The 12,797-nt window shown below is 44.8% G+C and overlaps 1 protein-coding gene across 1 annotated transcript in view; it reads right to left on the bottom strand.

Moving 5' to 3' along the window:
- The window catches only part of ZFP64 (ZFP64 zinc finger protein), a 35,410-nt gene extending 28,616 nt beyond the window's left edge, over positions 1-6,794 (bottom strand). The window contains exon 1 of the mRNA XM_088458027.1: positions 6,648-6,794. Within this exon, the coding sequence (XP_088314153.1) occupies positions 6,648-6,690 (43 nt within the window). The 5' untranslated portion in view covers positions 6,691-6,794. The remainder of the gene's footprint in view (positions 1-6,647) is intronic.
- Positions 6,795-12,797: the final 6,003 nt, after the last annotated feature.

Raw genomic sequence — 12,797 nt, 5'->3', positions numbered from 1 at the left:
CCAATTCTGCACTTTTTTTCGACACCTATTCAATGGTGAAAAGTTATCACCGTTTTTTATCAAAGACTTTTCAAAACTGCGATAAGTCTTTGAAATTGAATACGGTGTAAAACTAAAACCTGCGATAATGACGTCATAAGTGCGATATTAACGCAAAAAAAATGTTATCGCTCCCATATTGAATACCCCTGTTAGAGCGGTAACCATCAGGACGCAAGCACAGTGCAACTTGGACTTATGTGCAGACTGAAAACATAGGGCCTGATTCAGACCCACTCGCGAGCGGCTGTCCGCTCGCAAGTGGGTCGATGTTATGGACTGAGCATGCGCACGACGGAGGGAGCTCCGTCGTGCGCATGCGCCAGACGCGACGAGCGAAGGAAAGTCCTTCGCTCGTTGTGTCCGATCAAAGGGGGCGTGCTGTCAATGTTGATTGACAGCACGCCCCCTTGGTGGGCGTGCCAGGGGCGTGCCTCCCTGACGGGGCGTTCCCACGGGAACGCCTCCCGTCAAAAGCCGGCCCACTGACATCACTAGTGGCTGATAGAGCCAAAATCACTCCGGAGCTTGCGGTTGAAAACCTCAACCGCAGGCTCCGGCTCGCAATTTCGATGGTCGCGATGGTCTCGACCATCGCGGCCATCACAATGCACGCTCGTATAGCCTGTGGGTGGTGACCCACAGCTATACGAGCGTCCAGGAGGACGCTCCATGAAAATGGAGCCCGGCCCTCATTCAGAGCGTGCGCTCTGCTCAGAGCGTACGGCTCTGAATGAGGGCCATTATCCGCTTGCGTGCAGCATTGACACTATCTGCACCTCTGATTCAGGCCCATAGTGTACTAGGTACTTATACTTTATACTAAATTGTTTGCGACAAAACAAAAATAAGCAGGTCACTCGTATCAGACTCGTATCGCATTGAGCAGGGCACTCGTATCAGACCTGTCCTTTACCTTTTTACATGGACTGCATGCTTTATTTCCTCTGTTTTGCTACTTTTTTCTCAAGTTTGAATCTTGCTTTGCTTATACAGGTTGAGCCTCCCATAACTAAATATTCCGAAATACGGAATATCTTTAGCATGACTGAGATAGTGAAACCTTTGATTTTTGATGGTTTAATGTACACAAACTTTGTTTAAAGTACAAAATTATTAAAAATATAGTATAAAATAACCTTCAGGCTGTGTAGAAGGTGTAGATGAAACATAAATGAATTTAATTTATGTACACAAACTTTTTTTGATGCACAATATTATTAATAATATTGTATAAAATGACCTATAGGCTGCGTGTATAAGGTGTATATAAAACATAAATACTTTCTGTGTGTATATTGGGGTCCTATTCCCAAGAAATTTCATTATAGTATGCAAATATTCCAAACTACGGAATATTCCAATATCCAAAATACCCCTGGTCCCAAGCATTTTGGATATGGGAGACTCAACCTGTAGTGTATTAGGTACTTACATTAAAATTGGCATAAAGTTGCAGATAAAGAATAACCATGCATGGCACGAGTCACTTATTGGACCTGTCTTTTGCCTTTTTATCTTAGTGTACTTTTTCGTCCATTATGCCACTTTTTCTCCATCATGCATCTTTGTTCGCCCAAAGTGTACAAGGTATTTAGGATTAGTGAATTGGCGTGGCTGTAGTCCGTGGCGCACTAAACGGGGATATTTGGCACAATTTGTGGACACATCTGTAAATTCTATGCCTAGCACCCAGGCAGATCATAAATGTGGAGAGACCTGGTCATGGAAGAAATAAGTATCACATTGCAAATGCATGTGCAAATCTGCTCTTATACAACACAGAAAGTCACATAGGGGACGATTCAATTGTTTTTCTTAAGGAGTGCTATTTAACGGGCACCCAATATTGCAATTCAAATGTTTTTTGGAGCCAATAATTTAATCGATCTTGTCGCGCCCAACTAGACCGGGTTTAGGCACTTAAAACTGCTAAACCCATCTGAAGTCCTGGTTAGGGCTCTCAAACTACAGATTTTTCGCATAGTTCAGTTCGCCTCCACAGGGGAGGGTGAGCAGAAATGCCAGCGCAAATTTCACCCAAACGGAGCAACAATTGAATTCACAGTCGCTGGCGCTAACAGCTGATATGCCTCCATAGGGGGCAGTTAAATTGTTTTGTGTGTGGTGATAATTAATGGGTGCCTAACTGAGCAATTCAATTGTTTTAAATGCCCATTAATTATTGTGCTTGTCGTGCCAAAAAGCACCAATTTTAGCTGCGCAAAGCGGCTAACCCCATCTAAAATAATGGGCACAATGTGAAAAGTGCTGTTTGGACGCTCAAAAGCAGAACTTTTTTCACATTTCTGTCCAATACCTCAGGTAGCTGCGAGCAGAAATTTTGGCGCCCACGGCATTTGCGCCAGATTGGAGCAAAAACTGAATTGCTCCATCAGGTGCCCATTACTTAGAGCACCCAGAAAAACAATTGAATTCCCTCCATATTGTGTGATTTGATCTTCGATGGTGGAAAAGCCATTCTTTTGCCAAAGCATCCTTTATTACAGACAAATGGAAAATATCCAGGTTCTGTAACTGATTAAAACCAGGTAAAATACAGACTCTGATAATCTACAGAACCTCTATATATTAGGTATAAGCTGCCAATACCACCAACTTAAAAACAAATTTAGGATTACAATAATATCCTTTTAACCAGGGACACATGAATTATACAGGTTCTGTGACTGAATAAAACCAGATGAAATGCAGACATGAAGTCAGCCAACCACAGAACCTGCGCAATTCATATGTGTCCCCGATTAAACGGATAATCAAGCTGTATTTTATGGTAAATGTATGTGAACATACAGTACATCCGGAAAGTATTCACAGCGCTTCACTTTTTCCACATTTTGTTATGTTACAGCCTTATTCCAAAATGGTATAAATTAATTTTTGTCTTCAAAATTCTACACACAATACCCCATAATGACAACGTGTAAAACGTTTTTTTTGAGATTTTTGCAAATTTAATAAAAAATAAAAATAAGAAACAACATGTACATAAGTATTCACAGCCTTTGCTCAATACTTTGTTGATGCACCTTTGGTAGCAATTACAGCCTCAAGTCTTTTTGAATAGTGAGGTCACAAGCTTGCCTCACCTATCTTTGGGCAGTTTCGCCCATTCCTCTATGCAGCACCTCTCAAGCTCCATCAGATTGGATGGGAAGCGTCGGTGCACAGCCATTTTCAGATCTCTCCAGAGATGTTCAATCGGATTCAAGTCTGGGCTCTGGCTGGGCCACTCAAAGACATACACAGAGTTGTCCTGAAGCCACTCCTTTGATATCTTGGCTGTGTGCTTAGGGTCATTGTCCTGCTGAAAGATGAACCATCGCCCCAGTCAAGAGAGCGCTCTGGAGCAGGTTTTCATCCAGGACGTCTCTGCTGCATTCATCTTTCCCACTAACCTGACTAATCTCCCAGTTCCTGCCGCTGAAAAACATCCCCACAGCACGATGCTGCCACCACCATGCTTCACTGTAGGGATGGTATTGGCCTTGTGATGAGTGGTGCCTGGTTTCCTCCAAACGTAACGCCTGGCATTCACGCCAAGAGTTCAATCGTTGTCTAATCAAACCAGAGAATTTTGTTTCTCATGGTCTGAGTCCTTCAGGTGCATTTTGGCAAACTCCAGGCGGACTGCAATGTGCTTTTTACTAAGGAGTGGCTTCCGTCTGGCCACTCTACCATAGTCTGATTGGTGGATTGCTGCAGATATGGTTATCCTTCTGGAAGGTTCTCCTCTCTCCACAGAGAAATGCTGTAGATCTGACAGAGTGACCATCGGGTTCTTGGTCACTTTCCTGACTAGGGCCCTTCTCCCCCGATCGCTCAGTTTAGATGGCCGGTCAACTCTAGGAAGAGTCCTGGTGGTTCCGAACTTCTTCCATTTACGGATGATGGAGGCCACTGTGCTCATTGGGACCTTCAAAGCAGCAGATATTTTTCTGTACCCTTCCCCAGATTTGTGCCACGTGACAATCCTGTCTCAGAGGTCTACAGACAATTCCGTGGACTTCATGCTTGGTTTGTGCTCTGACAAATGTGGGACCTTATATTAAATTTGCAAAAATCTCAAAAAACGTTTTACACGTTATCTCTATGGGGTATTGTGTGTAGAATTTTGAGGACAAAAATTAATTTATTCCATTTTGGAATAAGGCTGTAACATAACAAAATGTAGAAAAAGTGAAGCGCTGTGAATACTTTCCAGATGCACTGTATGTGAGGGAGTGTACACGTCTGGGGAAAAAAACATTCATTAAACGCTAGTTGTGCTTCTTTGGCCATTGCAGATTCTGCTAGATATGTTTAATAAAAGTTATATGATCCAATACTGATATTTATGCAGATCGAGCGATATTTAGCCATTGCACATGTGTGAAAGCCGTACTGCACACTCGATTGTTTTGCTATTATGTTTGCACAGGGGATTCATTTGCAAAGTGAGTGACAGGTAGACAGCGTTTGGGGGAGGCAACGGGAGGTGGCTAGGCAAACACAGGCGCGTCGAGACTGTTTAAACTGTTTCATGCCCATGCATAAATTAGCCATTGCGAGCTCTCAGCATGTCAGGAGAGACACAATGTTTCAAACAAGTCAGACTTCACTCAAAAGCTGCATGGTTACTAGATCTGTGTCGAAGTACCAATGTTTACGCTGTTGCACGTCGTCAGATCATTAACCCGATGGTTAGCCTCCGATGATTTAGGGTCTGCACATGCACAGAACCTATTCTGCAATCTCATTCGCAGACTCCACCAAGCCGTAGCATGACTGACATGCTGCGGCATTTGGGTGGAGGAGCGAGGGCGTGACTGGCAACCGTTCCTGAAACAGATGTGTGTCGCCCCCATTTTCCGGGAGGGATGAGGCCTGGACAGATTTTCGAACCTTGCAGCTGAATTAGCATTTTAGATGGACGGAATTGCATAGTCGGCTCTGTAGTTCCGTCCATCTCTGAATAAGTCCCCTAATCTTCATATAAACATCACTCATTGAAGATTGAAGCACCCAACACTTCAATGCATTTCATCCTAGAGGGACTTATGATGAACTCCTGATGAAATCCCTCTGTGACGAAATGCTCTGAGGTCTTGGACACTTTCATTCCTTGCAGGTGCTTGCTAATGACACCCTTTCTGGGGTTACAGATAAGCTATGTTTATTTATCCAAATGTAAGCACTTTTGATTTCATAATAGACACACTATACAGTTTTGTGCTATGGGGCCGAAATCAATTACAGGCGAAATCTTCCAATCAGAAATCTGTAAAAAAACGGCAGATTTTCGCCAAAAAACTGGAGAAATCTTTTTTCCAGCCTAGCAAAATAGCAAAATCCCTATTTTCGGCTAAAAATGTGGGGATTTCTTTCAGAACCCTTTGGACACCCCCCTAATGATAGAATCAACATGGTTTTTCCTGCATATTTAGTATGGATTATAGTTTTCTTTTATATATGATAGATTTGCATGTTATAATAAACACCCATCTTCATGGCATAACTTTGACAATTTTTAAAAAAAAAATTGCTTTAAGCACCAGTTGATGCCACCCCCACAGTAGCTCTGCACACATCACCCACCTCTCCAAGACATTCTTGAACCTATTTTTCTAGAACAATAGCAGTATGTGTGTCTCTGTGGGGTAGATGTAGTAACTGTCAAAGTGGCATCAGCGCACGTTATGTACGCTGATACGGTTTCTCCCCATGTATAATTTGGGTTCTGGGCTGTAAATGACAGGGGCACTATGCGCTCGTCATTATCAGCGCTGCTATCTACAAGCCTGGGCAATGTATGAACGGTCAGTTCGCCTAACCGTTCCACCTGCTGTCAGCTATCGATATCGAAAGCTACAGCTTGGCGATGCCCTATCCACACAGCAGGGACAGCGCTGTCCCAGCTGCCGGCTCCAGGGTTGCACACAGGATCTCGCGCACGCTCAGTGGAGCCAGCCGGGAGTTAAACACAACGCATCAGCACTGGGCTGATGCGCTGTCGGCTCTAGTAGGGATCACCGGAAGGGGGAGCTATCACTCCCCCCCCCCCCGCGTGCTTCGGCCGATGAGATGTTAATACATCTCATTGGTAGTGCTCCCTGCTAGGCGAAGCAAGAAGCGACAAGTGCCGCTATAATAAATATCCTCCAGTGTGTATGTGTAAATTTGGGACATGTGAATTACACAGATTCTGTGGCTGGCTGACTACAAGTCTCCAGCTCACCTGGTTTTAATCAGCCACAGACCCTGTATAATCCACACGTCCCGAGTTAAAGGGATGAAATAGTTATCTATCTATCCTCATAGCCAGTTACACAACATGTTTTGGAAAAGCCATGCATGCATATACAGTAATAGAGAATAACATTTATGCAGCTCAGAAAATGGACCTCTGTAATAAACACTGACAGACAAATTATTACACTTGGCAACTGCACTGTTGCACGGTATCACATAGGAGCAGATCATTGCTTATTCCTATTAGTGCACGCACGTTCCCGGGTTCTAGCTAATCTGCAGGTTTCGGGGTTCCCGTTTTACCCCTGTGAGCCCGCTGCGGGGCCCCGGAACCTGCACGCTCACAAAATACTCACACTGCACTGCGGGGAATCCCTCGGCGGCTGCGCTGGGGTTCATGGCCACCCGTGGCCCTGTTAATACTGGCTGGGGTGGGGGTGTATGGGGGAGGTAAGACCGGTGACGGCTCCTGCTATATTTCAGCGGATGTTTGGGGAGCTAGACTTCCGCTAACTAGAGAGCGCATGGATGGAGGCCCGGCACTATTTATATACTGCATGCTGCAGCCCTCCTCCTCCTAATGTAAAATTTAATCCTGCGCCATGCATATTTCATAACATGCCTCTGTCAGAGCATGCCTCTGCTGTAACCTGCGCCTGTCTGTCCTGCAAATGAGGCTCATGTACTGACAGTAATGTTTTCATTTAAATGGTTAAGTTACAGTATGTAAAATAAAGAGCAGTGTAGGTATGCAGTATTATATAAATAAATGTATACTTGTACTAAATGTCATTTTCTATGGCCAAACTCTATTTTGGGTTCTGAAATACAGATACTTAATTTTCAAAATTGTCTATATAATTTTAAAATGTTATCAATAACTACTTTATAAATATGGAGTACATTACATGGTTAAGCACTTTACATGCTTTCGCAGCTATGGTTATACTGATACTTGTAGTTCTACCGATGAAGTTTATGGCTGCCATGGCTTGTTTGGACGAGAAATGTCACATAGTAAAATTCAGTCTTTATTTATAATCGAAATTTTATTGAAGTATCATGCATGGTGACATACACAGTATAAAAATATACTCAAAAAATATAACAGAAAATGACAAAAAGTCTACCATGTTTGTATATTAAACAAGTTATGTAAAGACTATTCATCCAGAGCTATTCATACTGTTTGGGTCTTAAATAAAAATATGGTTGCTATGCTTTAAAAATAGGCACAATATCATCCCTTTAATTTGGGACACATATGAATTACACAGGTTCTGTGGCTGGCTGACTTCAAGTCTCCATTTCACCTGGTTTTAATCAGCCACAGAGCCTGTGTTATTCACGTGTCCCGAATTAAAGGGATGATATGGCAAGCCTACAAAAACTATATAATCACATAATCAAGCGTATATTCCATGGGGAGAATGGAGAATATCATAGTAACAACAGAACATTCCACTTACATAGTAAATTCTGTATGGTATGTGGAAGTCAGTGCAGTTGAATAGGGAGTTTTATACAATAACTCTGAGTTTATACCATGTGGTCTCATAATAATTTTTTGTTTTGTTTTTTTAGTATTTTTACACTTATTACCAGAATTGGACATCAGTGGGCAAACCATCCATGTTCACCATCGATAGTTCCATTGGTTATTACCATCGATGGCACAAAACATAACGTTGTGGATGTCCAAACACTTTTGGTGCTGCCAATATTTCTAAAATGAAAGTTAATTTCTCTAAATTCCAACAACAGAGTTCTAGGGTGTTCCAGAATTTTAACCCATTTTTCGGATATAGTCTGGAGCTAGTGAATCTTTGATAGAGGAGTACATATACATACACATATTTAATTAGAGCTGGAATAAAAAAAAAATAAAGTAAAAAACACATTCTGTACTACAAAACTGTTTTGACAATACTGTGGGTTGGGTTGGGGGCGTCAATCATTACTATGGCGCATGCGCAGCACACTAACGCCAGTCGGGGAAGAGCCGGGTCACCAGGGTAATTTGTTACTTTTTCATTGATATTTGTTACTTTTTCTATCCAATTGCACCGGACAGACAGCGCAGTCTATATGTGATGGTGATCAAATTTAGATGCCGTGGCTACTCTGGACTCCCTGAACCTCGGGGTCTGGGACGGGGGTACCCTTTGTACCCCCCTAACTGTCTCCATGCCTGCCTGCTCCCCTCATACCCGTCTCCTAAAATATACTTTATTATATTTCTATATGTATATTTTTTTAGCAAATATGCTAAAATCTTGTGGCCGATAGGAGGCATTAGAGACATCAGAAGATATAGGGCCTGATTCAGGCCCGCTCGCAAGCGCTATGCTCTCGCAAGCAGGTCGATGGTGGGTGTGCGCAAGCCCCGGAGCGAGAAATTCACTCGCTCCGGGGATCGCTACAAACAGGGCGGCTGTCGATGTAGCCGGGGTGGGGGGGGTGGCTGGACAAACGGAGGTGTTCCTGAAGGAACGCCTGCCGTTTGTGGGCGGCCCTACTGACATCACCAGTGATGTCAGTAGTGAGCTTCCGGCTCTATTATAGCCGGAAGCACAACTGGGGCTTGCGGCAGACGAGACCCTACCACAAGGGTCTCGTCGCAAGCTCAATGGTTGCGACCATCACCTGGCCGCTCGCAAAAGCTGTGGGTGGACACCCACAGCTTAGCGAGCGGCCAGGAGGCCGGCTTAAAAAAAAAGCGTCCGCCCTCATTCAGAGCGAGCGCTCGCTTTTATGAGCGGCTCTGAATGAAGTCCATAGTACAGAATATATTGCATTCATTTGATATGAGTAAACTAATGTACACTATTTTATATATTACTGCTGTAATATTATCAATATATTATTGTTTTTAGGATTTCTTAGGGCTAAGAAATAGCCTTTCACTCTGCAATTTATCACTTTCCAGAGCTTCATACATCTACCCCAATATATAATGTATGTTATATGGAATAGGGGTGTGCACCGGCCACTTTTCGTGTTTTGTGTTTTGGTTTTGGATCTGGATCTTTCTTCGTGTTTTGGATCTGGATTGGTTTTGCCAAAACCACCCTTCCGTGTTTTGGGTTCTGGGTTTTGTGTTTTGGATCTGTATTTTTTTGAAAAAAAGCATAAAAACAGCTAAAATCACAGAATTTGTAGGTTTTTCTGCTCCTATGCTATTATTAACCTCAATAACCTTAATTTCCACTCATTTCCAGTCTATTCTGAACACATCACACCTCACAATAGTGTTTTTATGTCCAAAAGGTTGCACCGAGGTAGCTGGATGACTATGCTAAGCGACACGAGTGGGCGGCACAAACACGTGACCCATCTAGGCGTGATACTGCAGTGGCAGACAGGATGGCAGTTTGAAAAACTAGGCCCCAAACTGTACATAATGCAAAGAAAAAAAAGAGGTGCAAGATGGAATTGTCCTTGGGCCCTCCCACTCAGCCTTATGTTGTATAAACAGGACATACACACTTTAACAAACCAATCATTTCAGCGCCAGGGTCTGCCACACAACTGTGGCTGAAATGATTGGTTCGTTTGGGCCCCCACAAAACAAGCTGGCAATTAATCTGTCCCTGCACTAACTGGCTCTACGGAGGCAAGATGTCATCCTCATCCTCCTCATCCACCGATTCCTCACCCTCTTCAGTGTTGTGTACATCCTCATCCTCACAGAGTATTAACTCGTCCCCACTGGAATCCACCACCACAGGTCCCTCTGTACGTTCTGGAGGCTGGTCTCCCTGGAAGAGCTGATAATTCATTTTGATGAACATCATCTTCTCCACATTCTGTGGAAGCAACTTCCTACGCCTTTCGCTGACAAGGTTCCCGGCTGCACTAAACACTCTTTCGGAGTACACACTGGAGGGGGGGCAACTCAGGTAAAATAGAGTCAGTTTGTACAGGGGCCTCCAAATTGCCTCTTTTTCCTGCCAGTACAGGTATGGACTGTCTGACATGCCTACTTGGATGCTGTCACCGATGTAATCCACCACCATTCTGTCAATGGTGACAGTATCATATGCAGTGACAGTAGACATGTCAGAAATTATTGCCAGGTCCTTCAGTCCGGACCAGATGTCCAAACTTGGTCCTGCCTGCCCTGCATCACCGCCAGCGGGTTGCTTAGGATACCTAAGTTTTTTCCTGGCAGCCCCAGTTGCAGGAGAAAATGAAGAAGGAGCTGTTGACGTGTCACGTTCTGCTTCAGCTGACAGTGTTTTCACCAGCAGGTCTTTGCACCTCTGCAGGCTTGTGTCGGCCGGAAAGAGAGACACCACATAGGCTTTAAACCTAGGATCGAGCACGGTGGCCAAAATGTAGTGGTCTGATTTCAACAGATTGACCACCCTGGAATCCTGGCAAAGCAAATGAAGGGCTTCATCCACAAGTCCCACATACCGAGCGGAATCGCTCCGTCTTAGCTCCTCCTTCACTTTCTCCAGCTGCTTTTGTAAAAGCCTGATGAGGGGAATGACCTGACTCAAGCTGGCAGTGTCTGAACTGACTTCACGTGTGGCAAGTTCGAAGGGCTGGAGAACCTTGCACAACATGGAAATCATTCTCCACTGCGCTTGAGTCAGGTGCATACCCCCTCCTTTGCCTATGTCATAGGTGGATGTATAGGCTTGAATGGCCTTTTGCTACTCCTCCATCCTCTGAAGCATATAGAGGGTTGAGTTCCACCACGTCACAACCTCTTGCTTCAGGTGATGGCGGGGCAGGTTCAAGAGTGTTTGCTGGCGCTCCAGTCTTCGGCACGCAGTCGCTGAATGGTGAAAGTGACCAGAAATTTTTCGGGCCACCCAAAGCGTCTCCTGCACGCCCCTGTCGCTTTTCAGAAAATTCTGCACCACCAAGTTTATTGTGTAAGCAAAACATGGGATGTGCTGGAATTTGCCCAGATGTAATGCCCGCACAATATTGGTGGCGTTGTCAGATATCACAAATCCCCAGGAGAGTCTAAGTGGGGTAAGCCACTGGGCGATGATTTCCCTCAGTTTCTCTAAGAGGTTGTCGGCGGTGTGCCTCTTACTGAAACCGGTGATACACAGCGTAGCCTGCCTTGGAACGAGCTGGCGTTTCTGAGATGCTGCTACTGGTGACGCTGCTGCTGTTGCTGCGTAAGGTGATACATCTACCCAGTGGGCTGTCACAGTCATATAGTCCTTAGTCTGCCCTGTTCCACTTGTCCACATGTCCGTGGTTAAGTGGACATTGGGTACAACGGCATTTTTCAGGACACTGAGGACACTTTTTCTGACGTTTCTGTACAGTCTCGGTATCGCCTGCCTAGTGAAGTGGAATCTAGACGGGATTTGGAACCGGGGACACACTACCTCCATCAATTGTCTAAATCCCACTGCACTAATGGCGGATACCGGACGCACGTCTAACACAAACATAGCAGTCAAGGCCTCAGTTATACGTTTTGCTTCAGGATGACTGCTGTCGTACTTCATCCTCCTCGCTAAGGACTGTTGGAGAGTCAATTGTTTAGTAAAAGTAGTGGTGTTCCTACTTCCTCTCTGGGATGATGAACGACTCCCAGCAGCAGCAGCAGCGGCAGCAGGAGGCGTAGCAATGCAGGATCCTCCGGAGGAATCCCGGATAGGAGAGTCAGTCATGCCAGTGACATGGCCTGCAGGACTACTTCCGATCCTGACTAAGGAGGAAATTGACGAGGAGGGGGTTGACGGTGTAGTTTGCAGGTGCTTGGATACAACAGGACAACGGGATTTAGGTGTCCCTGGACTGCTTACGGTCTTAGCCAAAGTTTCTGAACTTGACAGTAACTTTTTATGAATGCGCTGCAGGTGCCGTATAAGGGAGGATGTTCCTAGGTGGTTAACGTCCCTACCCCTACTTATTTCACCTTTACATATGGTACATATGGCAAGACAGTTGTTGTCCGGATTTGGATAGAAATATTGCCAGACCAAAGAAGTGGAATGTTTGGTCTTCTGCCCAGGCATGACCGTGATGGGCTTTTTCATCCCACGGAGAACAACTGTCTCCCCCGGAGCCTGATTTAAACAAACCACATCACCATCAGAATCCTCCTCGCCAACTTCCTCCTCAGCGCCAGCTACACCAGTATCCTCATCCTGTTGTACTTCAACAGTGACATCTTCAATTTGCATATCAGCAAGTGGACTGTGGGTGCTCCTTTCAGCACTTGCAGGGGGCGTGCAAATGGTGGAAAGAGCCACCTCTTCCCGTCCAGTGCTGGGAAGGTCAGGCATCGCAACCACCACCACACTTGGACTCTCCTTGGGGATTTGTGATATCTTCTTAGAAAGCACAGTTCTTCGCTGTGCTTTTGCCAGCTTAACTCTTTTGATTTTTTTAGTGGGAGGAGGGCTTCCATCGTCATGTGAAGCTGAACCACTAGTCATGAACATAGGGATCGACCTTAGCCGTTCCTTGCCACTCCGTGTCGTAAATGGCATATTGGCAAGTTTACGTTTCTCTTCAGATGATTT

This window comes from Taudactylus pleione, unplaced genomic scaffold (genome assembly GCF_031769625.1).
Source record: "Taudactylus pleione unplaced genomic scaffold, aTauple2 ptg000803l, whole genome shotgun sequence".
Lineage (NCBI taxonomy): Eukaryota > Metazoa > Chordata > Amphibia > Anura > Myobatrachidae > Taudactylus > Taudactylus pleione.
The sequence above is the reverse complement of the archived record's forward strand: the minus strand, read 5'-3'. Positions and strand labels throughout refer to the sequence as shown.